The following is a 27,837-nucleotide window of genomic DNA, read 5'->3' on the forward strand; positions in this document are numbered from 1 at the left end:
CGCCCACTTCCCCGGCTTCTTTCTACTATTTTTCTTTTTTTTTTAGACCCATCCAGGCTCTGCGTTGTTGCCTTTCCTCGCGTTTGCTCAATGAATGGCCTACGGTGTGATACGATCCGAAGCGTACGGCGGGCGAATCGCAAACGGGACGTACACACAGAAAAAAACAGAGCGCCTCAATGAACGAAGACTGTTGGCGGGTAAAGTGGTGCGGGAGGGTGACGAAGATGAAGTAAGAAGCGAATGAAGGAGAGAAAAAACAGGCACGGAAGCTTCCAGCACACAATCGGCCTAGCCACCGGTCCCCGGGAATCGAATTGCTGCCCCAAAACACGCCCCAGCGTTGGGGTCGGTGACGAATGGAATGGTTCGCCTTTCGGGTTCAGCTGGAAGGGCGGCAGGGGACACACACACAAAAAACGTCCTCCCTTTCGCCCATTAAGCGTCAAATCAACACACCACCAGGAGCAGTGTGGTGGAGGGTGGCGAGAATGGTAAGGAAAGAGAAACACGCACACACACACACACACACACACAAAAGCAATCTTGAAACAATGAGAAAAGGCACCCTGCCGTGGCCGTACCCAAAAAAAATTGGGAACACATACACACCCACACCCCGCGTACACCGTAAACAAACGGAAGAAAACGCATTGTTTTTCTTCTCGCTTCGGACCGCGTGGGGAAGCTTTTTCTTCCCGCGTGGCTGAGTGTTCGGTAAACAGCAAAGCTTTTGCATCAAACAGCATGCCATGTCCTGAGTGAACCCGCCAGTGAGTGAACCCGCCGATGAGTGAGTGCCTCGGCGCGTGAGTGACCTGTGAGTGACCCGTGAGTTTTATCTGCTGGAGCACGCGGTGCGGAGAATTAAGCGATCGAATTGACACCACACGCGCACACACACACACTCACGTAACGGGGACCATGAAAAAGGACACTCCTGTGCGAAAGCTCGCCCGTTCTCTCACTCTTTCGGTTTCTCTCTGTCTAGTTCTCGTGCGTTTCGTTCGCCTAGCAGATTCCCAGGGTAGCGCAGGCGCGCTTTCATCTTGGTACCGAGCCAAACGGACCGATGCGTCGACGGTTCGCCCTTCGCCGTTCTATTCTCCGGTTGAGCGGCCGTTCTGAGGGCTGCTAGCCACACAACACGCTCGTGGGAGAGAGAGAGTATGGCTTGCAAAGAAAAAAAAAAGCCCGCTCACAGATACACACTTGAGTCGCTATGCGAAAGCTTCTAAACTGTCAGAAAAAGCGCTTAGAAACACCCGTGAGAAGGATGGAGAGTGAGTGAGCGAAACAGTGTAAGGACAAAAGAGACCCAGCCGATGGCCCAGTGAGTGTGAAAAGGAAAGCAGATGACCCGTAATAGCAACCCACAGTTGACCTATTCCACTGTGATGAAACGTGCCACTAGGAAGAACTTACGGTTGCCCACTTTTCGAGAAGCCTGGCATCATTTTTGCTCTCTTTTTAACCAGTGCTCTCCCAAGTGGTGGGTGAGTGTTTGCGTGTCTTGCCTACGCACTAACGCGTAAAACGCGAGCACAAACACACGAAACCACGCCAAACCGTAAACCGTAACGGGAGCAGTGTGCCCGGTTTACTCCGCTTTCGTGCTTTCGTTTTGTGTGGCCCACAATTTGGGCACGTCCACACAGGCAAGCGGAGACTGCAGCCGGACTAGATATGTACTCCCGTGAGGGCGCGTTGCGGGGGTTGATTAGCCACCCCCCCCCCCCCCCACCTCCAGAAAGGTTGCCCATCCATCCGTAGCAGGGGGTCCCGGGCAGTAAATGAGAAGCTGGGAGCTTTTAATCCAAAACCGGGGAACGCAATGGCCAGCACCAAAGGAGATGCACACATACGAGAGCACACACACACACGCACAAGCACAACGACAAACGATGGATCCCACGCACCACCGGGAGTGGGACTGGGCGAGTTTGCGTTCGCCGCGAATCGGTGCGTTTTTATTTTTGGCCACCCAGCCCACCCGCTGGCGAGTCGTGAAGAAAACGGGTCTTCTGGGAACGGGTTGCGCTCGTCAAGGGTTACCAACCAAGGGATCACCACCCTTGTCCACCCCCCACCCCACGGGTTGGTTTGCAAGATTCGGTTGCGGTACGTGACGAGCGTCGTGGGAAATCTGCTCGACCGCTCCCTTCGGTGGCTGGGTTGTAGCTTGTTTGGTTCGTTTCGGATTTCTGTTTTTGCTTCCCAATTTTTTTCTTTCTTATTTCACCTCCCATTCTCCTCCACCCACGCTAAGCTTCGATGTGGTGCAAGAGAGAGCGGGGGCAATAAATAACACCAGCATCACAACAAACTCCGCACCGGGAACAGTGGAATGGATGGCAAAAAAAACCAGCACAAAAAGCGAGCGATGCGCGTTACATATTACAAGGCGAAGTTTAGCGGAACAAGTTGACAAGATCACAAGCGCCAGAAAAGGGGTCCGGTTCCCCACTCGAGAGGTCCTTTCTGGTGGTGGCTTTTCCGTCCCCATCATCTCATGCTCACTATCCACCCCCTAGCCCACTCAAATCTCGCGTTGGTCCATAAAATCTAGGTCGCTCTACACCCAGGAAGAAGGCAGGAAGACATGCCGTCACGCTGCCACAGGTACCCGCAGCGGGGTGGCTCGATACGACAAATCCGCGTGCCCGCACGCCCAACACCACCCTGCCGGTGATTGCAGGTCCTCGTAAATCGTGCTCTTCTCCCAAGCTCTCCGTGTGCTCCGTGGTTCCCTCGGTTCCGTGGTTGGTTTTGCAGCAATCGCGTAATCTACCACCAGCACCAGCAGCAGTACCATAACCTGCCAGCCCGGTAACGGTCGGCAAAAATCGAGCCTTCGGCTTCTTCCCGCAGCCCCCCCCAGCACACAGGGCGTTCATTTTATTACGGCATTTTCATTATTGATGCCAAAAAATATGGTTAATAAGGGCAGGATATTAAAAAAGGTACACCGCGGGTGCTGGGTGGTCGGGTACGTCCCGGAAAACGAGGGTGAAATAATTCCTCCCAAGCACGGGGAAGTGACGTTGGAAAAGCTCAACCACAACCGAAACGCCACTGGAAGCGACTCGACCTTCTGCTTCGTTGAGGTGTGATATGTTACGAAAGGATTTAAGCGAATTATACGCCCCAGATAAATAGCTTGATTTTTGGCTCTCCTTTCAACGCTTCCGCGTGCGTTCACTTCCGGTTGGTTCAGGCAAAGAGAATCAGGCAAATGTCTGCGCTGGCAGAAACACCGATTTGCCTGGGGACCCATCAATTTCGAGGCCGTTCTTTACGATGGCGCATCAACGCGCCGCAAACTTCAAAGCCAAACGGGAAAGTCACAAAATCTTGACGAAAAATCACCGAGACAAAGCGATCGTTCGTTAATGATGCATGTGATGCGGCGCGTACCATCTTTCGTGCCGCGGGACATTTAATTGTACATTGAGTTGAAACATTAATTAAACTAAAACCAACCGACGGCAACTTCCTTCCCAGCACCCGCCAGTACCGTCGGAATCGATCGTTGGGCTCGCGTACGTCGCAGGCTTTTTATTACCACTTCAGTGCGTTCCTTTCGGCGCATAATCTTTACCATCCACCGTTCATCGTTCATCTCTATTTCTCTGCCCGGGTGCGGAACCCCCCGGCAATGGGAAGCGAAAGTTTAAAAATTGATGAAAACCAAAAACCGTTTGCAAATTTATTCCGAAACTTTCAAATGAATCGCCACGCTTAATGACGGTACCGGAATTTGCCATCCCGAAGCGGTACACGTGCGATGGAGGCGCCCAGTGATGGAGGCACCCGGTGATGGAAACGCCACGATAGGCAGGACACACGGTGGGAGCGAGTTCCCCGATGGCAAAGACGCTCGGTGCTAAAAGAAACCGATGAAGCAAACAACCGTCGATGGAGACGCCTGGTGCTTCGTTGATGACGTATCTTCCCACCAACCGAAACGGTGTGGTATTGCGACCACACGCGGGAAGCGCAGAGATCCTTTCCCATCCCCCATAAGCCCAACACGCGAAGGCCAAAAAGGCAAATGTCGAGCATCGGTCTCCGGTGATGGTTGGGAAATCGATGCAGAAAACACCCAAACCCGGTGGCCCGGATCGTACGCAGGATCGTAAGTTTTCGGAGTATTTAGGAGCCAGAAGAAAGGGCAGGCAGATTGAACTGGAGAAAACCGCACGGCCCGAGCAATCGATCCCTCGCACAACAAAACGCCCCATTTCGGAAACTTACAGCGCCACGATAAAGCTGTCACAGTGTCATCCTGCGAACAAAGCGCCCTACACCGTCCGGGATAACCAACGACGACGACGACGATGACGATGATGATGACGGCGACGCTGGCAACGATGACGACGACGGCGATGACGGCGACAACGGTGGTACCAACGCGCCCGGAGTGCTGACGACGTTGACTCGCAGCGATAATAATTAGCAATAAATTATTATTAATATGATTTATGCTCGGTGGTAAAATTTGAAAGTTATTAAAAGTGCCGTACCTCTTCTGGCATCGGGTGGGCCACACCCACCGTACGCCGTCGGTCACCCCCTCGTTTGGTGACGGTGAAAACTCCAGCCCCAAAACGCGAGAGTGACCCAAGAAAAGCCGACAGATTATCAGGCGGGGAGTTGTGGCTCGATTCGGGAGCACAGATTAGCCCCAATGAAGGGGGGCATTTGCGCAGCATCTTTCACCAGCGACAGCTTCCATCACTGCCCGGAGTTGGCTGAGTCATTGAAAGAAGTGGGAGACATTTGCCGTCGTCATGGAAACGCTCCAAGGATGACTGGCTGTCGGACAGTTTATTATTCTATCGTAGAGATTCAGCGCAAATTTCGAGGGAAGAGTATGAGTTTGTGCGTGTGTTTTTTTTTCTTTTTCGAACATTATTTTTTTGTTTGTTGGGTGTAGATTTCCTCCCACACGCACCCACCAATCATCGGCTATCAATTTTGGCATTACTTCCTCCCCCCCCCCCCCGTCCACCCGCCCATTCACCGTGCATTCAATTAACGCAGCCTTACGCAAACAACCGTCACCGATAAGCGTATCGCGACGAGACACTCCGAGGGCATAAATGTAATCATGCTCCTCGCTCACCGCGGTCCATTGCGCTCCCCGTCTCGATTTCCCAGCCACCCGAACCACCGCCCCGTTTGCTGGACCGTAAATGAGCGAACCCGAATGAATGAACCGATAAAATTGAAGCACTTTCTGCGGGTTCTGCGGAGCGCCAAACCAGCAAAGCAACCGTGGGGCTGGGAATGGGGATTGGCCAAGTGAACCGAGGGGAACCGGTACCAAGAAAGAGGTGCGAGTCTGCCGAGCGCATGAAATGAATATTTTACATCACCTTTGCCATCACCTTTCGTGCGCTGGTTGTTTCATGGGTTTCTTTCTTTTTCTCTTTCATCTTCTTGCCGCTGTTTTGTGTATGTGTGTGTGTGTGTGTGTGTGTGTGTTGTTCGCATCTCGTCCCCGGTTTTGTTTCGCTCTGCTTTATGGTTTATCGTGGCTCGCTGTGCAAGTACCTGCCGCATGGATGCCTGCCAGGCCTAGCGTAACCAGCAGTGGGCCAGCGCTTTCGGTCCGGAAGGCGTCCGGGCTGGAGTGCGAGTCCTAAAAAAACCACCCCGGACGGCCAGGGATGTTGCGCAATGGCGCTCCCGAAACGTCGAAATTGCGGAAATGAGTTGTAGTAAGTTGTGCGGTTTACCGGTTTCGGATGCGAAAGGATACATCCCGGGCCCCCGGTCGCATTTGGTTGCAAGCCCGCCTCTCGGTCGAGTTCCTTTTTTCTTTATCGTCCTCCCTGTGTGTGTGTGTGTGTGTCCTTTTTTGGCTTGTTTCGTTCCCTGTCACGCTCTTGCTCTCGCTCTTTCGTTCACTCTCTCACTCTCTCTCTCTCTCTCGTGGCATTTTCATCGCCCGGTGTCGGCAATGCGCAAGTGGGTAAATTTCCTGTCCCCTTGCAAGCAAAAACCCAAAAGCCCCAGGACCTCGAAGCCCACGGACGGTTGTGCCCACGGACGTACGATAGAACGATCTTTCATCCGGCTGGCGGACCGAGAATATGCTCCGTACAGTCTCGAGAGCCCGTCTCGAGCCCGCTTCGAAGCCCGATCGACCGCATTCAAGCGCAGCGTATACACTTACTATTTTCCAGCGCTTTTCACCGCACAAGGTTCGGGGGTTTCGAAACGGTGCAGAAAATTAGTAAATCGATCCCTACCGCGCTCGGTGGGATGCCTGGGCGCTGCGAGGGCCCACAGAGCCACGGAGCCGGGTTTGAATGGGTTCTAATTAAGATTAAGAGCGGTTCGGTTCTCGGGCCACATGGGGTTCTCGGGTTTCCTCCCCGAGACTGGGGAGACCGGGTAAATGAGATGACGCGCCCTGCGAGCCAGCGGAACGCGTTCGAACGCTATTGGGTTTATTAAGAAATAATTTTATCCCACCCTCCGTTCCGCGGCTCGGAAAGCGAGTGGGCCCGTCGCCCCGGTAAAAGGGACCCTCCGTGAGTAAATTATCTACTATCCGCGGTTCGTTAGCCACGAGAGAGGGAACCGAGAAGCTCGAGACCCTCCGCTGTGGGATAATGAGAAAATATCTTGTTTGAATTTACTACTTAGTGCAGCCGGGGTGAAATCTGGCGGCTTCCGTTCACCGGAGCCCACCGGAAGCCTTCTTTATTATGCTCGTGCGTCTCACTGGTGGGTGGTGGTGGGGGGAGAGTAGGAGAGGTGGGTTTTCCGAAACTTTCCATCGCTCGATCCGCACGCTCTTCCACGTTAGAGCTTTCGTGGGGTGGCGTGGGTAATTTACGTGACAAAAATTACCCCTAATCGCGTGTCCTGGTGCGTTTTGAAAGCGAGCTAATTCCTGCATTCGTGATCGCATTTGCAAACGCACAAAAGAGAAGGAAAAACGAACACACACACACGCAACGATAGCAAATAGCAATTGTGCGAGAAATACCTTCACGCCATCGCGGTTTTACTTTATGACTTTAATTCCGTTTCCTGCGGGCTGACGCGTGGGACGCGTTTATTTGCTCGTGCATTTACGCGCAACGCATTTCTCACGTCGTTTTAATGCGATTAATCAGCGTGCGAAAGTTTCACCACCCACCGGCCACCCCCCCCCGGGGTGAGGTGTTGCGATGGTCACGACGGGTGGACGGATTTCCATATTCAATCTTCGATCGGCTTAGTTTGGTATTCCGCGCGAGTGCCAAACTCGCGCTGGAGCGATGAGTGATTGGGAGGTGGGTGGTTTTGGGGGGGGGGGGGTGTTTCACGGCCCACCGCGGACGTCGCACGAATGCTGATAAGCTTGACGGATCAACCGGTCTCGGGCGTAGTCTTAAAGCTTTGTAGGGACACGCGCGCGAATGAAATAAGCACACTATCATAACCGAGCGTACGAGCATCCGCAAAAAGAAAAAATACGCTCACTGTGGGGGAAATCAAATTTCGATAAAACCACGGTGCAAAGTTTTTCCTCATTTTCTTCATTTTGCACATCACCAGCATCGGCCTTCCCTCCTGCCGAAAGAGCCATCTTTCTCACTCTCTCACTCTCTCTCGCGAGTGTTCTCTATGAGCCTGCTAGACAAATATTGCCCATGACGCAAGTGGCCACGAGCAGCAGCAGGCGAAAACGGCTGTCCCCGCAAACAACGGCGTGGCGACGAAAAGTTTGTCACACCGTTTCATCCCCCCCCCCCCCCATTTTCCTATTGTGGGCCTATCCGGACACCCCCACCGTCTTCTTTCTCCACAGGCGAATCTTGTGATTGACATCGGGAAAATGAATAAACTTTCCGCAGTGTGTTTCGGGGGCGCTGTTTTCTACACGTCCCAGGATGGCTGGGACGTGCGGTGGGCGGATGCGGATGCATTTTTCCACCACCCCCCTTCTCGTCCAGTGGCAAAAACTTTCCTTCCCGGGTGGCCGGCTGGTGGTGGCACAATTGCCATCTTCGGCAGTCCGCCCCAACGTTATCTAATGCCAATCGAAAACAACTATCCGGAAAGCTATCGGAGCAAACGATAATAATAAAAAGCAAAAAAAAAAACGAGAACGAGCAGACCATCGGGCGAAGTTTCGCGCTTTTGCGACATTAAATCAAATCATGCGCCACCACCGGCGGGCTGGGACTGCGCCGGACCAGGACGCGCCACTCGGAATGCCAATTGCATACATCTTAATCTGCCGCCGAAATGATTACATTACATAAATTAATCTAGCCGAATGAATACTTTATTTTTATTCGCTTCAGCGGGACTATAAATACTACCGTCCGAGAGGACGGCAGGAAAACAGGCCACACACTCACACTCACCCGTTTGAGCAGGGGTTGAAGTGCACTTCACAGCTGACCCAATGAGGCGGCGACGTGCCTGGGCGATGCGAACCATTCGACGGCGGTGGTGAAAGCACTTACCGGGCCCCGGAGAAGGGATTGGAAGGGTTGGCACCGTGACGTTGGGAGGGGACAAGACACGCGACGCGACAAGTTTTCGGTGGCCTTAGATGGAGGGGGTGGGAAGATTTATGCAAAAGTTCAATGTAATTCTAAACCCGATCTCGCTCCCGATCCGCCCGAGTGCTTCGCTCGAGTGCGCCAAGCTTGTGCTAACCTACATATTTATTTCGGATGCTGCCGCCTGGTGCCGCCTCGGTTGGCCAGGAACGTGTCGAACATATTGCTAGCCATCCTAGCCGACCGGGCCGACCGGAGCCACGGCCGAAAGGAACGCGGACGCGAAAAAGGGGTAATGTAGTGAGTGCTACATTTTCCGGTTGACTTTGTCCTAGTTTTACATTATTATCATCCCGGGAGGTATTTGTTTCTTCTTCCTTTTTTTTTGCGTGCGGCTTCGTTGCGTTCGTCTTCGTTTTAGTGCTGTTGTTGGGGCTTTCTCGCTCGCTCTTTCTCTCTCTCTCTCTTTCTCTTTCTGTCTCACGCGTTCGCTTGAAAACAGATCAACCAGCGCTTGTCGAGCGGCACCAATGATGGCCGGGCCCGGTTTCTACATCATTGCATTTTTACGGATCACCAGCGAGCTTATTGTCCGTTACGGTGACACGTGTTTTATATGGGATTTTTTGTTGTTGTTGTTGCTCTTATTTGCTCCAAAGCACACGAAACTGATCGAAAGGATTTTATATCGCTACAAACAAATTTAAACTTTTCTTTACCCAAAAATCATCACGGATTACAAACTCCTAAGGGTCTCTGTGTAAGGTTTTGAAAAATTAACAATCTGCTACATTTTTATGCAGAATTTCCCTCAAACAACCAATCCCTTACTGCTTTATTTTGTTTAATTCATCACAACGCTTCCGTAATAAACGTGTCATCAAATGAAAACCCGCCCCTTCCAGAACGGTGTACAAAAGGTGCACCTCGGTTCCTGTTCCAACCGCGGCTGGCTTCCAAGTCAGGCAAAAAACAAAACATTCCTACATTCTCATCCCGTGCAGGCTCCAAACCAACCAATGCCAGTTCATTTTCCACCGCAACTGCGAAAGCTACGGAACGGTGTGTATCGCTTGGCCTACGCGACACTCGCAATCGCACCCCTAGGAAGCTGCCCACGGCACAAATCGCCCGCAAGCCCGAAAGGGAAAAATCGGAACCCGCGATTCGGGGCCCGATTTGTGTTCACCTCACAAACCTTCCCTTGCCATCCTTGCGCCTTGGAATGCTGGCCATTTTGGCTGGTGTTTTGAAACACCACGGGTACGGGATTCGCTCGAGCTCTCGCTCGCTGCCAAAGCTTCATCTCATCTTTTCCAGCGAGGGAGCGAAATTGGGCGGAGGTCAGAGGTCGAAGCTATGAATAACCTCAACCTTCCTTCTCCCCCCCCGGGGTTGTCAATGTGTTGGTGTGGGAGAGCACAACCCGAACCACCGACGATCGAGCGCCTTGAGTAAGGACGAACTTTCGGCGAGCGAGCTTTGACCACGAGAACGTGAGAGAGAGAGAGAGAGAGTGAGTGAGAATGAGCGAGATGGGGAGATTGGCGCAAATGCCTAACGGAGAGAGAGGAAAAATCACTGACCGAAAACGGGAACGAACGCAGGCACGACCCGTGTGTCAGGTAGGTCCCGGTTACAGGGCCTTGCCAAAACGGCACAGCTCAGTCCGTCGAGGAAAGCTCTGGCAGATGGATCGTACGTCAGGACGAACGGTGCCCACTGCTGAATGGGAGTAGCTTCACTGCGCCCCCAAGTAGTGTACTGCAGCAAGGTCTTTCGCACGGTGGAAAAGGTTAGTTTGTGAGTGCCGCAAAAGGGCGGAACAGTGGCTCCATCCGAGCTCGTGTGCAAAGAATTCTGGCCGTTCCGTTACGGACTTCTCCCGTTGGCCATTCCGATCGATGGGGTTGAGTTTTGCTAGGTGCGGTTCGGACAGCACAAAAAAAATAATAACCAGCAATAACAACGCGAGACAAACAGTAGTGAACGTGTGTGCATGTGTGTATGTGTATGTGTGCCATGGCCGGGAAAATTCGGGTGTGGAAAATCCGTGCCATCCGTGTGACAGCTTCAAGCTTCGCCCGAGAATATTCCGCCCATCCCAAAAACCCCGTACGAGCAAACGAGTTTGAGCAATAACAAAAAAAAGCACACAAACACACGCACGTACTCTCGTACACACACACATACATATTCATACTACCCAGCGCAGGGGCCCCGTGCAGCGAGATTGCTTCTTGCTCGTTGTTGTTGCTTTTCGCAGCTCCGTAGCGAAAATTGTGTCGAATTTTTCGCGACCAGCTCTCGCCACACCGCGCAGGTGCGCCACGGACGACCCACGGACGGCTGAAGCCTGCGTTCGGGTGAACGTGCGAAATCCCGACCCGCCGATGGCTCGAAACTCGAAACCCGAAGGTGTACCACCGCACGAAAGCTCCGAGCCAGGACACCATCGCGTACCTGTGCGTGCACAGGGTGTGGAAAAGGCGCTTGGAACGGAGCGTTAAAGTGTCCGCTGTGTTGGTGGCGGGAGAGAAGCTTTCAGGCTCCGGGAAACCCCTTTGGTCGTGAGCGAAGCTTTGCCTTGCTCACGACAAATCCCGTTGGCGAGCAGAAGGTAAACAGTGAGAATTTGGCACTAACACATGCTTGAGTGGTGCGCGCTCTCTCACTCTCTTTGGTGTGCTTTGATACGCTCGCGAGAAAAGCTCTCGTCCAGGCGAACTTCACCGTTCACGTTGTGCAAGGCTGCTCGAGTGACGGATCGAATCCGTGGTCTCCTGGGTAAGGACGAACCCAGCACGATTACTTTCAAAATACACACACACACACACACAAGCACACAGATCCTGGGAGAGAATTTCACCAACACACACACACACACACTCGCCCCTATTTTGCTCCCTGAGAAGCACGCACCAACCAACCCCAACCAATGGGGTGGATTGGAGCTTTTTTGGTCCTCGGCTCTGCTGCCTTGGTCGTGGTGTGGTTTGGACCCCCTCCTGTATCCTGTACGGAGCTTGAAGGGCTTTGGTTGAGTGTGTATTTTTTATGCGTCCCACCCAAAATATGTCAGTCTGAGATAGGCACCGAGGCAGTACCGATGGAGCTGGCGAGCTAGCTCCACGGAAAAGGGATTCGGCAAAACGGTGCACAAGTTGTTTTTTTTTATTTGCCCCATTGGAGAAAGAAGAAAAAGTAGTCGCAAAGCGAACCAGCCCCAGTGTGTCCAGTAGGTCAGCGAAAGATGGTCGCGCAGGAAAAAGGGTTGCCTTCGGCGTGAAGCGAATTACATAAATCATGGCCTACTCGCTGGCAACGTGACTGCGCTAGCTGGTGGCATAAGAACCGGACCCGATCCAAGCACACGTTGACTGAACGGACATGTCGAACTGTCAGTGCCGTAGACGTGCTCGTTCAAGCTTGCCGAAAAGGTGGTCTAAGTTTGTCTCAAAAAAAAGAACGTGCCGCGTGTGCCATCAGGAAAAGTGGGGTTTTTCATCAGTCAGTGGATCACTTGGGCCACTTGGAACAGCATATTTTTCCTTTCCCTCCAGGGAGGCCTCGCGAAAGCAAGTGTTTTCATTAGGGGCAGGAGAGATAAAAACACACCATGTAGCACTCCCACAGGGACTCAAGCTACACCGAGGCTCTAACGCAGGGACGTGCATTAATTTTCCCGATTTCCAGGTGCCAGTAGGTCAGTGTGATTCGCTCGAGCGAGAGCGAAACGAACCGTGCGCGTGAGTCCGGGGCGACGCACGAGAGTGAGCAGGAATGTGAACGAGTAGCAGAAGCAGAAGAATAAAAAAAACCTCAACCACGAGCGTGCGTGTATGTGTACGTGTACGTGTGTTCACGCTGAAAGCCCGAGAGCGAGAGGCACCATAGTGCCCTCCGAGCCAGCAGCAGCAGAAGAAGCAACAACAACAACCACAAAAAAACCGAAACGGGAACGAGATTCGTCCGGAATAATAATGTGCTAGTGGCTGGAGCGTGCTGTTATTTTCACCAGCCAGCGGGAGTGGGCCGCGGTGGTGAACGGTGGGCGAAGATCGAGCTTCGAGACCTTCGAGAAAAAGATGCCTTCCAACGCTGGTGGCCAGCGCGACCGGGAAGCTCACGAACGGAGCTCACGGATGCCGGAGTGTGTCGGTTCCGGTGGCCAACCTGGCCGGGCACCGATGGTCCCAGGCGCAACCGGAAACCGCCGGCAGGTGCGGTGAAATGGACACGAGTCGGTCCCTTTGCCAGTAGCACGCGCAAGGGTGCATAGAACGGGTGGGAACGGCTAAGGACGTGGACGACGCGCGATTCCCAGGACAGCCGTGCAAGGTGTGTGCGTGAGCGAGAGTGAGAGAGAGAGAAGGCGAGAGAGAGAGAGAGAGAGTATGTGCACAAGAAGGTGAACGCAGCTCGAAGGTGCTGTCCGGAAAACTCGACGGACGGATTGTGCGTGTGTGTGTGTGTAGGGTGTTGCGTTGCGTGAAAAACTCGGAGCCCTTCGCGGGTTGCGTGCCGAAACGGCGGTGACACTATGCGGTGTGTGCGTGCACCTACCGTCCGGTCGCGTGTGTGAGAGAATGAATTGTAGTGCAGTTTGCACAGGTGTGACATAGGACCAAGCCCTCTTACGGAGGGATAAAAATAAAAGAAGAGAAACACAAAAAAACGACGGAGCAGCGGACGACTGGACGCGCTGTGCCTGGCGAGCAAAAAAAAAAGCAGAGTAGCGTTCCAGGGTGTAACCTTCACCCGTTCGAAATCTCGTGCTCGTGCGAATCGTGCGATCCGGCCTTGTCCTGCCTTTGCACCAACCGTACCGCAACCGCACCGTGTGGACGTGATCCGTGCGCGAGGATCATAAATATAGAGACCCACTCACACGCGCGTGTGTGCACCGAACACTGAGCGCCTGCGATTCCGGCAACGAGACCCAGGACGCAGGACGAAACACTGCAGCCATCATGTCGCTAACTATCGAAGTTCCGCATGCCAAGAGCCCCTCGCTGGGTGTCCTCATCCTGACGCTCAACTTGGCTCTGTTCCTGCCTCAAACTATAAATAGGACACCACCATATGTGCTAGCGGGGTAAGTACGGGAGAGATGAATGATTGCCAAAGATTGGGCCTCGATTGGGCTGCGGGCGGCCCATTCCTTCGTCCTGCTGGGTACATCCGCTTGGATGGGGAGGCTTGAGTTACACCGCGTGGTGCTGGAATTCGCACGCAATCGATTGGTTGGCGAGCTGAGGTTGAAGGCTTCCCAGGTTGGCCAGAGGCAGCATTTTCGGGAGGTTTTATTTCTTTTTCCCCTTTACCCGGCGGAAAAACCTGCACCACCACGGTGCGCACAAGAATAGGTGAAATTTTCTTGGGCGTTGCTAACAATGCCAACCAAATGGACCGTGAGCGAGAACGCGCGTTCCCGGCCCGACCGGAACCGACGAGCGAAACTTTTGCGAGCGAACCAAGGACCCGAAGCGCCCCAGGAGCACAGGAGCCCGGTCCAAGGATTGCGTGAGCGAGCGAGCGAGCGAACGAGCGCTCCGTTTGGCGAGCGAGCGACCCTGATTTTTCCTCACCAATATTGGCGCCGAACCAGGGGGGTGGAGGTGCTCACTGATTCGGGTTTCCCGGCCCCCGGGTGGGTGGATGAGGTGCGATTTTCTTCCGCTCATCTTCGAGAAGTCGTTCGCAAACATCCTTCGAAACTGTCCACCAGCGCTGCTGTCTGTGGTCTGATGTGCAAGGCGTGGAAAACCACGGCAGTGGGTGGCACACACACACATACACACGCGCGCGCGTGCACACCAATTGAGTCGAGCGATGCAAACAATCGAATCGAACGATTCATCCCAACTCCGGGAGTTCGCGAATGCTCGGAAATTTTGCCAAACAAAATCGCACTCGCACAAGGACTCGTCGATCGATTACTGCCTGTGCGCTGTTTCAGACCATCGTTTCAAATCGATAGCCCCGTTGGTGGGTGGTGGGTGGAACTTTTTCGTCCCCCCCCCCCCCTCCCCATCTACCTCGCCAAAAAGAAGCTATCTGCGAGCGTGAAACCTGATGGTTGAATGCCTCCTAGCACCAGCTGTCGGCCCAAACGCGAGATGGGAGCTTCCGACCTTTGGTGAACGTACCGCGACGCGGGTACGTTCGATTTTGTGGTCTCAAAATCCGCAAGGCGACCACCGTAACCCCCGCTTCGGGGGTTCGAGCAATTTTGGGGAAAATTGAAAGCTATTTTCACCTCAAACACCCCGCGAAACACCGGAACTGTCAATCGAAGCTAGTGGAAACTACCATCGGAACGCGATGGTGCACCTTTTGGGGTGGAAAATTCATCATTTTCCCCTAAATTGCCGTTGCGTTTGGTGGATTTTCCTTCCATCCATGGGCGCGTGGAAAACCACCAAAACAAGGAAAACGTTTTCCGGACATCCGGAATGCAAACGGTTGGAAAGTTTGGTCAGTGCGCCTTTTCGGAGGGAGAAATCTCATTATCCTCGTCCAACCAACCACGGGGGCCCAGTTGAAGGCCTGAGACGTATCACGCGTTATCGCGTCAATCAGAAAGGGTAACATAATATTTAACATTCGCTCGTGCGTGATTTCGGAACGTATGAACCACACCAGCACCGGAACACTGACGGGTCAATACCAACACCCGGGCTCGTGCTGATGTTTCTTGCATTTAATTTCCAAAAAACCGGGCCTCCGCCCTTCCGCCGAAGGGAAATTTGAGCTGACGGAAACACGTTTGTGCTGCGAGCTCACATAATCCGGCATCCAACCCCAGGAGTGGGCTTAAGCCGCTTTAAAACCCTGCAGCTCAATCGTCAATAACGGCTGCGCTATTTTTGACAACTTAATCAACGAAAGCACACGTGTGTATTTATTCAAGCAAAGCGGTTGGCGTTCATCAACATTTTGATTATACACTCCCATCGTCCAGGGTTGGGAAAAGGGGAAAAAAGAATATAACAAGCACACACACACACACGTGCTCTCTCTCTCTTTTCTCTTCTCCCCGTGCAACTTCATGGAAACCGCACCGTTGGATGTTTAAAATCCCCATTCAATTATATCCACCCTCACCGGGCGGTTGGTTGATGCTGCGCCGTGGAATGGAAACGACCGGGCACATACAATCCCCCTCCCCCCATCCTCCCCTCCTCTCGCATCACACCATCCCCCGGAGGTTGGTGAAGCCACTCCATCTTCATCTCCCACGGCGCGTGATGGCAATGACGTCATTCGCTCGGCATGTACCTGCGCCAGTGCACCATCGCTCTTCTTTTTCACTGTCTCTCTCTCACTCACTCTCTATCGCTTCTTGCTTTTGTTTGCTATTGGTGCTCTGGCTGCTGCTGCCGCTGCTGCTTCTTCTTGTTTGTGCCTCCTGCTGTTGACACACTCCCGTCAAACCGATGAACTGTTGCCACCACGGGACAGGACACGGCCAGGACGCAAATGGTGTCGGCTGCAAATTAGCATGTGGAAACGCCCCGGTGCTCGCTCCGATCGCCGGTGGGTGAATAAATAGGTCACACGGATTCACGGGCCACCACCCAATCGCTTCCCTCGCACACGTGTTGATGTTTGCACGGGTGGGTGTGAATGGGTGGGGGCTCGTAAGGAAAATTGGAAAATGCCAGCCAAGATGAATCTGACCGCTAGAGCGGTGTACGGCAAGAGCAGTAAGTCCCCCGGGTGATTGGTCCGATCAATATTAAGGGGTGCAAAAATGGTGCTGCTCATGAATATAAAGCCGTCCTAGGCTAGCGTAGGTCCAGCGAAGCGTGCCGGATCGTGCCCCGAACGGCCAATGCCGTATTTGTTTGTCACGTTCTTGCTGCAGCGGTGATGGCGTGATGTCCTTCCGCGCTTTGCTGGTCGCCTGACTTGGGTTCGCATTTCACGCGATGCCAACTCGGGGCTAGGGTGCTGCACTAAAGAGGTGGAAAGAAGCAGGGAAGCATAACAATAAAAAGAAAACCCAAAATCATTGTGAAAGTGTCCCCACCCCAATCGAGGGACCCCAACGAGCGATGTCTTAACGGGCTGCCTAATTTATCGCCTTATAGCAGTGAAACCGGTATGCAAAATGGGGAGCCCACAACGAAGTGCCTTTTTCGCTTTCTCACCCCTTTTTCTCTCTCTCTCTCTCTCTCTCTCTCTCTCTTGCTTTTTCTCGCCCCTTTCTCTGGGGACTCTGCAGCGAACGGGATAATTTTGTCCCATTTCGAACGCCCCTCGTCGAGTGTTCTGACGGCGATTAGCTGAGCTATTTTTCGCCGGATCATTCCATCGTCCTTTCGTTCGTTCTCGCTCATTGGCCGAGGCCGGCGAGCCGTGTATGTGTGTGTGTGTGTGTCTGGTGGTTCCGTGCGGGGAGCAAGCTACTTATGCATATGACTACTGCAGTCAATCACGCCACCGGTGCCAGCCTTGCGTTATTAACTGTGGCGAATTGGGGAGGAAAAACCCACCTCCCTAGTGGCACCGAGGCCGTAGCCCATAGGCTGCACACGGTTATGGTGCCAGGACAAAGGAGGTTCCCCTCTAAATCAACCGGCGGTTTGCATGTTTCGGCGCGCACTGTAAGATTTATAGCCCCGTCAGCCGGCCGCCGGCGCACGGTCACTCGGGCTTTGGGGCACGAAAAATTACCGAGCCAATTAAGCGGCGGCCTACCGCGGTGTGGCAGCAGCGCGTACTGAAAAGAAAATGTCCCCCCGGGTGAGATGAGTGAGCGAAAGGGCGTGTGAGGGGTTCAACAATGACCTAAAAGAGTTTTGTAGCTGAGCTCGTTCGTTCGGTGGCGTGTGATTTCATATTACAGCGAAAGATTAGGGAGGGACATTTTACTGTACTTTTGTTGTTGTTGATTTTGCTTTCTTTCGCTTACAAAACCCTTTCGAATGACCTTTGATTATCTTAATATCATAATAATAAAACTAATTAAAAACTATGGCGAAAAAAAAACACCACTTCAGTTGAAGATAAATTGGCGTGGCAAAGTTTTGGGGTCCGACCCAATTTCTAAACGGCAAGAAAATTGGCTACGTTGTGTGACACAAATCAAAGCAAAAAAGAACCAGAAGTATACTACATTGAGTTTATTTTTATGCATAGCATAATTGATCATACAAGTACGCATAGTGTGTGAATGAATTACACTGCTTTGAGCGTCCATCGAAAGTTTTGTTCATGCAACTCTCGAACATATTGTTATCATTTACAAAGGGAAAAGTACTGCCCCAACTAACGCAACTAAATTCCAGATAAAAGAGCACCAAAACATGCTAGCTAAAATTCCCACCCGTCCAACATTACCAGCTATTGTTTCGCACAACTTTTGCTGCATAAGCTCCCTGCGATGTGTGCCAGCCAACAGCAAACGCCTCGCCAACGTCCGTGCGCTTGAACGTGAACTTTCCGGCCCCGGCGGGATGTGCCTTGTGCTGGAGAAATATGATAAAAAAGGGCATACCGAACGTAACATTATGACCTCGCCATCGTACGCGCTTATCTGTACGACAGCGCTTTTTATCTGACGGTTGCTCGTAATGCGCCATTTCCAACCACCCCCCGGGTTTTTCCGCTGTTTTTCGTAATCCACCGTACGCGAGTGCACTATCCGAGGCCTATGGTTGTGGTTGAATGTGCTTCCCGCGTGTTGCCAACCAGCACCGACGCCGGGCTGCTGACCTACTTGACATGTGCGATGCAGCAGAGCCCCGGTGCAACAGCATCCCCTATTTTCACGACGTTGCCATGGCACCCGGGGGTTTGGTGGTGAGTTTTTCTCCGTCTGCACTCGAGCAACAGCATCATCGACAGAATGGGGCGTGCGGGTTGAACACGCCATACGGCGAGATTACCCTCTTACGGCGCGATTATTCGTTTTCCCTGGCCCAAGCAACAACCGCACCGGGCTCATGTAGCACGCAGCTGCACCCGAAAGGATAACGGATCGGGCAAGGACAGAACAAATATAGCCCATCTCATCGCAGGCGGTGGCGAAAGCGCGAACGGGATTCCGGAAATATCGAACCACTATGGGTTTTAATGACTTTGTAAGAGCGAACCATGTGGTGCGAGGTTTTCCCATGTTTACAGATCCCCAATTTAAGTGCCGTGCCATCGAGCCAAAGCACACGCCCGCCATCCTTCTCACTCCTTCCTTCTGGTTCCTGGTCGTATTTGCGCGAGCTTCGCGACACAGATAAAGCGAAGAGCGGCGTTAAATTGTCCGCTTCAGCGTTCGATCGCCTCGGTGCGATAGCTTCCGTGTGCCGAGGCTCTACCGGCACTTGAGCGCGATTCTGTTTGCACACCGAGCAGACGATGGCGTAGTGGCGTAGAGCATGAGGGTTTATTTTTTCACGGCTCAGTAATCTTCATTAGCCATGACAAATAAAGGCCGGGAAACCGGAACGACCAGCGGTGGCCGACTGCGGCCGAGCGTCGTTTATCTCAGGAGGGAAAAATATTATCGTTCATAAGGGTGCCGCCTCTTGTGGGCCCTTTTGTGTCGATTGCTTTCGGCCCGGCGGTTAGTCATTAGAATAAATGCCATTCATACACACGCAAGCACTCACACACGCCGGTGCTGTGGTTGAAAAATAAAGTACACAAAATCACTCCCAATGGTGTTTTTTTTTGTAGCACAAAGTACGCTTGAATATAAAATATTTAAATTTCAATATATCCCAACGTGCGCCTTTAAAGGCATGGTATCTCGCATGAGTGGCTTGAACCACCAGGCGCCTCCATCGCGAGGGTTGCAAAAATAAATCCCGTTACCATGGCTGCAGGTGGAGCAATTTTAGCGTCAAACCCCCCCCTGCAAGAAGTGATGCGCATCCGGAAATATAAAAGGGGTTGAACCTCAATAAAGAAACTGGCTATAAATAAAGCAAACGCGTCCCTCCGGAACCGAGAAGGAACGGTACGGAACCCGTCGCATGATGGGCATTCCAGGAGTGCTTGCATGAATGTCCGGGCTGAGAAATTGTACCTTTAGCTCGGTGCATTCCAATGCATTTCATTTGCCAGTGGATCGCCTGGAACTGGAGCTGGGGATGGTGCGCAAAATCTACAATCTCACCTACCCCTCTATTAAACGCGACGAACAACGTGGTGCTTGGCGCTTACGACGAAACCCAGGGACGCGATGGGGTACGGAGTATGGACCCTGGACCCACGATAAACCGTTCTCGCGCCCACCAACCGCTAGCGTGCGATGGCAAAGCCAAACCGGTGTGAAATAATTTTTAAGCCAACGAAGCGTAAAATTCTCATTATATTATGCATATTTGGCTTTCCCCCGGCAAGACGTGCCACAACGAACGGGATCCTCTGGCTCGGTGGCTGCCAACCGCACCCACGAAGGGCAACAAATGGAGGTGGGAAAAAAGGGACATAAAAAGAGAGAAACAAACCCCCCACACGCGAGGGCCCGCACACGGATGGGAGCAAACTCTCAGCATCCGGTTAGCGATAGAAGCGATTTCCACCGGATGTCAGCTCGGAAAACTGACAGCACTAGGAAACTAGCACACAGTCCCTCATGTGACAGCATGACTCCGACATGTTAATATACCGTCATGGGCTGCCACACCGATTCCCGAGCGTGAGCTTTTCCCGCAACGGGAATTTTTCCTCCCATGCCCTGTGCCGTGTGGCGGTGAAACTTTTCTCCACCGAACAATCGCGCCGAGGTGAGCACGCGCCGATCGCGTTTGTGACTTGAACGGACCACCGGTTGGCTTGTTTTATTTCACCAATTTCCCAGGGCATGTGTGTGAGTGTGCTCAGCCGCAGCACGGGGGCTTTACCGTCGGGGGAAGTCAAAAATAAGTTGGGTCCGTTAGGATAATTAAAATCTCAAGAGAACTACGTGCGCTATTCGGACGCTCGGTGCTCGATGGCCGTCCTTCTCTAGCACCACTTCGAGAGCACTCTTCATGCCACGCTGAGCCAAACGAAACTCGAAATGAAGTTATCGAAAATTCATTCCGACTCCGGCTCGAAAGTGCGCTTGTATTATGATCCCTCCCCGATGGTTGCCACGGGAGAATTTCGTGCGGCTTTGGGTGAATCGCGAGTGAGGCATGAAAACTTTCCCACCAACCGAGTGAAGCATGGCTCGCTGTTTTGGAAGTTTACTCGAGGAATTTCATAACCAGTTTTACCAGGTGACGGTGAAGCAATGTACAGGTGGTACTGGAACGTGAACGTGAGCTCCATGTTACCTATTCCACTTGGCTAGTCAAGGATCGTTTCCGTCGCGAATCGTAGATCTGTTACCCGTATCCTTCGGTCTATGGTTCCTTCCGAAGCATAGACCGTGCATCGGTGGTTCTCATACGTGCTGTCGAGTTGTGCTCTTCATTAGGATGAAACTATGATTGAAGATATAATTTATAGCTTGTGGAATCTTTACTCACCTCCCTTTTCTCACATTCAACCGCGATTTCGTTGCTGTTGCTCTTATTTTCAAAGCATACCGCTTACGGCCGCTGATTCCAACGATCGATAACGAGCAGCGAAGCTCCTTAAAAAGTTCGATAGAGAATACAGCAAAAAAGTAAAATATTGATCCTAGCAAACAGAACCATCCCATACATAAAACTGGTCTTTTTCACCACCTCTAGAACGACCGCTCGAAACATATTTTCACCTCGTAAAACATTATTGCTTGCCGGTGCAGAACTCGCACAAGTGCCCTCGAGTGCATTGGCAACGCCCTTCGGTGGGTAACCTTGGCCACCGACAGGACCACCAAGGCTCTTATCGCTCCGATGATCCAGCGCTGGCGATCCCTTATTACGACGCCACCGACAAGCACCTCTTCGAAGGTGCCTCTCGAAATGCCATTCTTTGGTTGGAATGCTTTTCGATGGAAATAAAACATTAAATTCGGGGTGATTCGGGATTTTTTTTTCTTCTCGCCACGCTCGAGGCTCTTCTTTCATTTTAATGCCCCAGATCACTCCTAGCGGCGTTAACTCTTTCGAGCGCTACGAATGGTGGCAGTTGAAGCGGGTCGACGCAGTTCGGTTCGATTTTTATCGGTCCGTTTTATGATTTTTCGTACACAACTACGAGAAAAGTCCTTCAGCTGTGCCACGCTCACGGTGCGAAGTGGGCTCCGTGCCCCTTTCTGCTGCAGTTAATCCCTGCAAATATATCAAAGCTTCACACTCCATCTCGAAGTTGCCGCTCGGCGAGGAAAATGGGAAAAAGCAATATCATCACCTCGGCGACGATCGGGGAAGGGTGTGTGTGTGTGTGTGCACGCGGCAAGGGAAAGCACAACAAACAAACGGCAGCGAGGGCGCTCGGGCAGTAAAAAAGGGTTCGTTTTTAATTTCTTCCAAGCCCTGCAATCACGTGCGCCCCATCGGATGGATTTGCCGCGCGTGCTCAGGTGCCCGGAGTGCAACCGGAAATCCACCCTCCTGAAAGCCCACTGGCGCACCCACCATTTTATTCGATGCCGTTCTCGAGATTGCTTCCCGAACAAACCCTCGGTACCTGGGCCCAGCTCCAGGGACGTGCTTTTAATGTCCCGTGCGCTCCTGCGACCGAGACGACGGAATCGACGAGCTCGTTATCTGCAGCAAGGAAAACCCATTACCCCAGGCCAGAGACAGCCCACTGGATCGGGAGGGATCTGCTGAGCCTTACAATTTATTCCTTGATCACCACCATCGGTTACTGCCCTCCCGGAACCCCACAGACGACCCGGTGTGATTAATGAAAACGGATTTGTCAGCGTTTGCCAGCAAACGCGATTGGGGATTTATAATCAGAATTAATAGTTTGTTTTCGCCGCCACCGTCTCTGCCGCCATCTCGGGCTCTCCTTCCAAAGGTGGTAATGGTGGCCGGCCAGAACCTTCCATCATTCACCACGCGGCGCACGGTTGTGTAGGGCTTACCGGGCTTCCGGTTCCCTTTTTTCTCGGCCTGCGCTGCGTGCGCATTGCAAATGAGATGGATTTATCCTTCGCGAATCGGTCCCTGCGGAGCACCGAAAGAGGATTGAAAACGATTCGCTTCTCGCTGCGCGCCTAATTCCCTTCGCTCTTATTTTTGTGTGTCTTTTTCTTCCTTTCTTCGCGTTCTTGATTCCGCCAACTAATCCGCCCAGATCTGCTCCACCCGGATGTTGCTCACTGAGGCCCGTTTTCGAGCCGAGACTTTGTGCCGCCGTTATGCTTGCTTTCTTGCTCCATCGGCAGGGATGCGCCCGCGGGAAGGCGTTATCCTCGATTTCCGCCGCCCAGCCCAAGGGCCCGTATCTAGGGCAGGTCAACTCGGTTGTGCGCTCCGAAAACTAAGGCGCTCGGAAACGTGGAACTTGAAGCGGAAAAGAAACGTACCGAATGCCCCTGCTGCTGTGCTTAAAATGAAAAGCTTTTCCAACATCCCTTTACCCGACCCGACGCGGATTCCTTTAATCTTCAACACCCCTTGGTCCACTCCTGCGTGGCTGATGGAATCTTGGCCCAGAGCTTCAAAGCTGAAAAGCATTGCTCCCCCGGGAACCCAGGGAACCAGTAAAACGTTTGGGTGGAGAAAAGAGAGGTGGAATCGTAAAAAAAGACCCCGGCTGAAGGAAAAGCAACATAAATTTGATTACAGCCCTGGCAGCGAACCTTCCCCGCTTCTCAGCTGCCTCACCGGGTGGAAAAAGGGGAAACTCTGAATGAAACCACCCTGAATGAAATGTCATGTAGCGATGGCTTTCACTTTACCCGTGCGGATGGGTGGGTGTGGGTTGTGGGGATGAAAAAGAAGAGACCGAGAACCCAATGGACGGATGAATAGATGGATGCTTGATGGACATATGATGTGAACGCGAGCGAGTTTATGAGCCCTGGGAAACGGGTTTTAACCGGAATCACCCGCTTGGATGGAACTGGTGGAAAACTGAGCCGTGGGTGAACGTGGAAAATGTGGTCGCAGCGGGAGAGAATATCAAAAGTGGTCGTAAAACGGAACGAGGGTGGTGCCGAGGCTTTGAAATCATTTCCAAATCCACCCTCACGCTCTTCGCGTTAGGTTGGAAATAGTATTTGATTTCAATTCGGCGCCATAAATCGGCGTCCTTCTCTGGCATCTGATTTGAGCATCTAATCGAACGAGTATTCTGGTGGAGCCTTAAATACACAACAACATCAGTTTCACGTGCTCGGGATGCTTTCAATACCAATAGTAAATAATTGGTTGATTTCTATTCATTAGAAAAACTACTTCCATACGATGAGGGACGAGATTTTCCAAAATCTGCTTCAACCTCCATCAACCACCGCTCCCAAAACACGGCCTTTGGGCCACTTTGTTATCTCGAGCGAAACGTAAACAGGCGACCACACTTTGCACTCATTTGTAAGCTAATTTCCCGCACCAGAGCTAAACCTCACACCGAACACTATGTTTGCACCGTAAGCTCGCACGCACACGCGTGCACGATGGCGACCCGCTAGGGGGAACGAGCCCCAAAAGGACACTGCTCAAAGACCGGGGTCGTAAATTAAACCTTTTAAAGCAACGGCACGGAACGGACCAGTTTCCGGGGCGTCTTCACAACGTCTCGTTCCGCCAAGCGCTCTGAAGCTCCAGGGTTGGGGTCCTTTTTATTACCGGAAATGGAACCAACGCTGCCCGGGGGGCAGTTCTCACCGCCAGCATCGGTCGGTTGCCATGCTGCCAGGGGTTGGTTCGTTCATGCTCGGGCAGAAATAATTGCGGGAGTCTCGGGTTGGTTGAAAATCAAATTGATACCGCTCCTGAGCACCAGGCAACGTCAGGGAGCCTAGAACTTCTGGCATGCGGCTGTCGACTTCACGCACACAGGGTGGCATTCCCTCGGGTGCCCCCGACTACGCCCAACGCTTCGTGGTTACGCTCTTTAGTGCGTTCGCCATAAATTATGCACGGTGGTTGAGCGGGGCCGGCGGCACAGGGTGTCCTTGGAGGGCCATAATAGTGCCTTCGACCGCGCTGCCGCATGCCAGCAGACCGACGAGCTGGAGCCAGCCGTGATTTCATGATGGCGTAGCGGTTCGACGGTGACTCCTTGACTCGTGGGCGGGCGAACAGCGAATCATGACATGTGGCGTGCGCCCGAATGGTTCGAAACGCGTGGAGCCTGATCGGTGCTTGACTTCAAATGGACGGTGGCAAAAAGGGCTACCAGGCCACTTTTGGTACTGTGAACGGGCAAAGTCCTTCACACGGTATGGGTTAAATTGATAGCCCCACATGCTGGCCAGCAACGGAGCACTCAATTTCCTCACGACTGTTCAATTTAGGAACCTGGGAGCTCGTTGCCCGGTGTGGTGTTTTGTGGCCCGGTCCTGCTGGCTGCAGGACATTAACGGGAAAAATAAAGCATGACCAGAGAACATCCTTTACAAAGGTGCGAACAGCATTACGAGCAGCATGCGTACTAACACAGCCTCAGTGAGACGCGAGCATGAGCCCAAATCCGCTCGGTCCTTTTTGGAAACGATCCCGGGAAAGAATGTTCCCGTTTGAGCCCGTTTCATTGTATTGGTCGCTCGCTGGTTTTTGGCAAGCTTTCCACCAAAGCTCGCAGCGTTGCTCTCGCGAGGCGTAATCCTCCACACGAGGCGCCCGTTCATGATCATTTTCCATTAACAACACCACTGCTGAACGCTCCCCGGGACGCTTTTCCACACGAACCAAACCTATACACACACCAGGGTGTGTTTGATCCTGCGAACGCACACTAAGAAACATAAAAATGAGAGCAGCATGGAATGCGAGAGTGATAGAGAGAGAGAGCGGGCGTACATTAAGCAAGGTGCAAAAAGCATTCCAGCGCGAGATGGACGAAATCTCAAACGCCCCCGTACAACACCCAGTTGTGTTTGCTGAGCAAAAACCACACCATCGCTCACTGGCAGCTGGACCGACCACCCCAGAAGGTGGGTGGGAATTTTTCCAGCTTTTCCTTCGATTGAACACGCGCAAGCAACAATTGTTGTGCAACCGCGCGTGTGTTGGAACTGGGTAAGAAAAAAGAAACAAGGAATCACTCAAACGTTCAAATTCCCGAGCGGCCCCATTCCGTGACTGGACGCGTGTGCTATTTCTCTCATGAGCCGTCGTGTCCGTTTATCACGCCTGCCCGTTAAATGTGACGCCACTTTGCGGCTCGAGTAAAACGCTTGCTGTGCCGAGAGTCTTTAACACTTCCGTAGGCGCGTTTGGCGCGTCTCTTTCAGCTGCGGAATCGAAGGCATCCTTTCGTTGGATGTATGTTGCCTTCCAAGAAGCGGAACGAACCGGACGGGTAATGCGTCCTATCGTAAGAGATCCTCAGCAACGCAAGGATCCCGAGTCGCTCTTTGTTCTTCCAGTTGAACGAACTTTCACCGCGACAAGGCGTCTCTGGAGCCGGGGAGTAAAACATTCCAAATGGAAGCAGGATTTTTTTGCCGATATAAAATGCCTGTAAATATGCGACCAACCTCCCTGCGGAAGGGTTCGCTGGCAATTTGCAAAGTTCAATACGACACGGTACGATTGAATAATTAAAGCATCCACAACTTATTCCGTCGGATGTGGCCTGCATTAAGCATCGCTGCCGGAGCTAGCTGGAACGTCCGCACGACCAGAAGCACAACTTTTGATGTACGGGAGGGGTTTTCGTTTTCATTTTTTTTTTAATGTTTTTTCATCCTGTTTGCTACCCCATCCCATTTCGCTCTGGAATTTCATTAATTCTTGTGTATAAATTTATCTTCCACCCAAGCGTGAGCCGGCTCCGAGAGCCCGGTTCGGGCGTTGGGAAAATAAGATGAAACGGAGCAGCAGCCACCGGGTGCCGGATGCCGGGTGGCTCAAAAATTTATTATCAATATCAACCCCGTGCAAAATGCTGCCCGGTGCAGTAAAGCGCTGGCGATAGCGAGTGTGTATAGCTGTGTATGTGCGCCAAAAATTTCCCTTCACAGTCGACACCTCCGGCCACGGCTTGGTGAACCTTTCGCTTCATTCCCGCCATAAACATTCGCACACGCCCTAGAACTGGGATCGCTTTCGGGCGAGCGTACCTTCTAATAGTTTCTCTTTGGACGGGCAACCACCGGTGACCTCGACCGCTCATCCTGGCTCATAAATTTCCCGGATCAAACCCCCTAGATTGCGCTCCGGCCGGGGGCAGTTTCGGAGTCCGAGATTGCCAGAGCACGACACCATGGGAGATAACTCATAATGCTGTACCTATTTTCATTAACAACTGGCACAACGGCCCAAAGTCGTACATCATTTCCAATTTCATTTGCCAGCCCGGCTCCATCGGTGGGCGTCGTCGTGGGAAATTGTTTCGTTGCATTCCCGCCTCGGGGAGGGAAAAGTTTCGCTGCCCCACGGGCACGCGATTAAATCAACCTGGCTGTTGGACCGACGGGGAAAAGGGGTTTAGAAATTAAACGGTTTGAAATTATGCGGCATCATGGGTGCTATAAATAAACCCGAGAATTGCGCCTCGCCAAAATGCTGCCCACTAATGTGTTGCTTCCTTTTGCTCTCTTCCAGGACCGGAGGTGGCAGCATGCTCGGTGATGTCAATATATCAGCCATTCTCGATTCGTTCAGCGTTGGTTATGATAAAAGAGTAAGACCGAACTATGGAGGTACGTATGCCCGTTCCGGATGTGCCGCTAAACGTCTCTTCTCGCTCAGCGTTCCCCCGAAACGTCGGACCCGCAGCATCTGGAGCCGTCGTCTTCGCCATCATCGTCGATACCATGGCCGTCGTGTGTCAAAATCTTCGCACCGTTGTCTTCGCGGGGCTTTCACTCGACTATTCTAGCTGTAGCAGCGATTTTCCCCATGCTCGACGCTTTTTTGTAGTTCACCTTGTGCCTTGTATTGTAATTGCCCATTTTAATCGCGTCGTTGTCCCTAGATGTGGGTTTGTGGGACTCCAATCATCCTAAATGCTCGTTCGTTGTTATGGTGAATGGGTATACGAGCCCGCGACAAATGACGATCATGTCAAATGTGTGTCAAACCCAACTAACCGAGGAAACATTTACAAGCGGGTGATACTCTGCAAAGAAACATCCAGAGAAACATCCCCTCAAAAAAGCTCGTTCAATTTACCGTCTGTAATTGGGTTCGGTTTTGTGGGGTGCAAAAAAATTAATCAACGAAAAACATTTTCCCGAACCTGTTTTGCGATATTACTTTTCTTCTCTACCGGACCGGCACACCACCCGGTGTAAATAACGCTCCAACCATGGTCATGGTGTACA

The 27,837-nt window shown here is 52.4% G+C and overlaps 1 protein-coding gene across 1 annotated transcript in view; it reads left to right on the forward strand.

The window, feature by feature from the left end:
- The first annotated feature begins 10,189 nt into the window (after positions 1-10,189).
- Positions 10,190-27,837, forward strand: part of LOC128727342 (gamma-aminobutyric acid receptor subunit beta) — a 69,498-nt gene continuing 51,850 nt past the window's right edge. The window contains exons 1-3 of the mRNA XM_053821246.1: positions 10,190-10,311; positions 12,213-13,614; positions 27,116-27,213. Coding sequence (XP_053677221.1) covers positions 13,490-13,614; positions 27,116-27,213 — 223 coding nt within the window. The 5' untranslated portion in view covers positions 10,190-10,311; positions 12,213-13,489. The remainder of the gene's footprint in view (positions 10,312-12,212; positions 13,615-27,115; positions 27,214-27,837) is intronic.

Source organism: Anopheles nili, chromosome 3, assembly GCF_943737925.1.
Source record: "Anopheles nili chromosome 3, idAnoNiliSN_F5_01, whole genome shotgun sequence".
Lineage (NCBI taxonomy): Eukaryota > Metazoa > Arthropoda > Insecta > Diptera > Culicidae > Anopheles > Anopheles nili.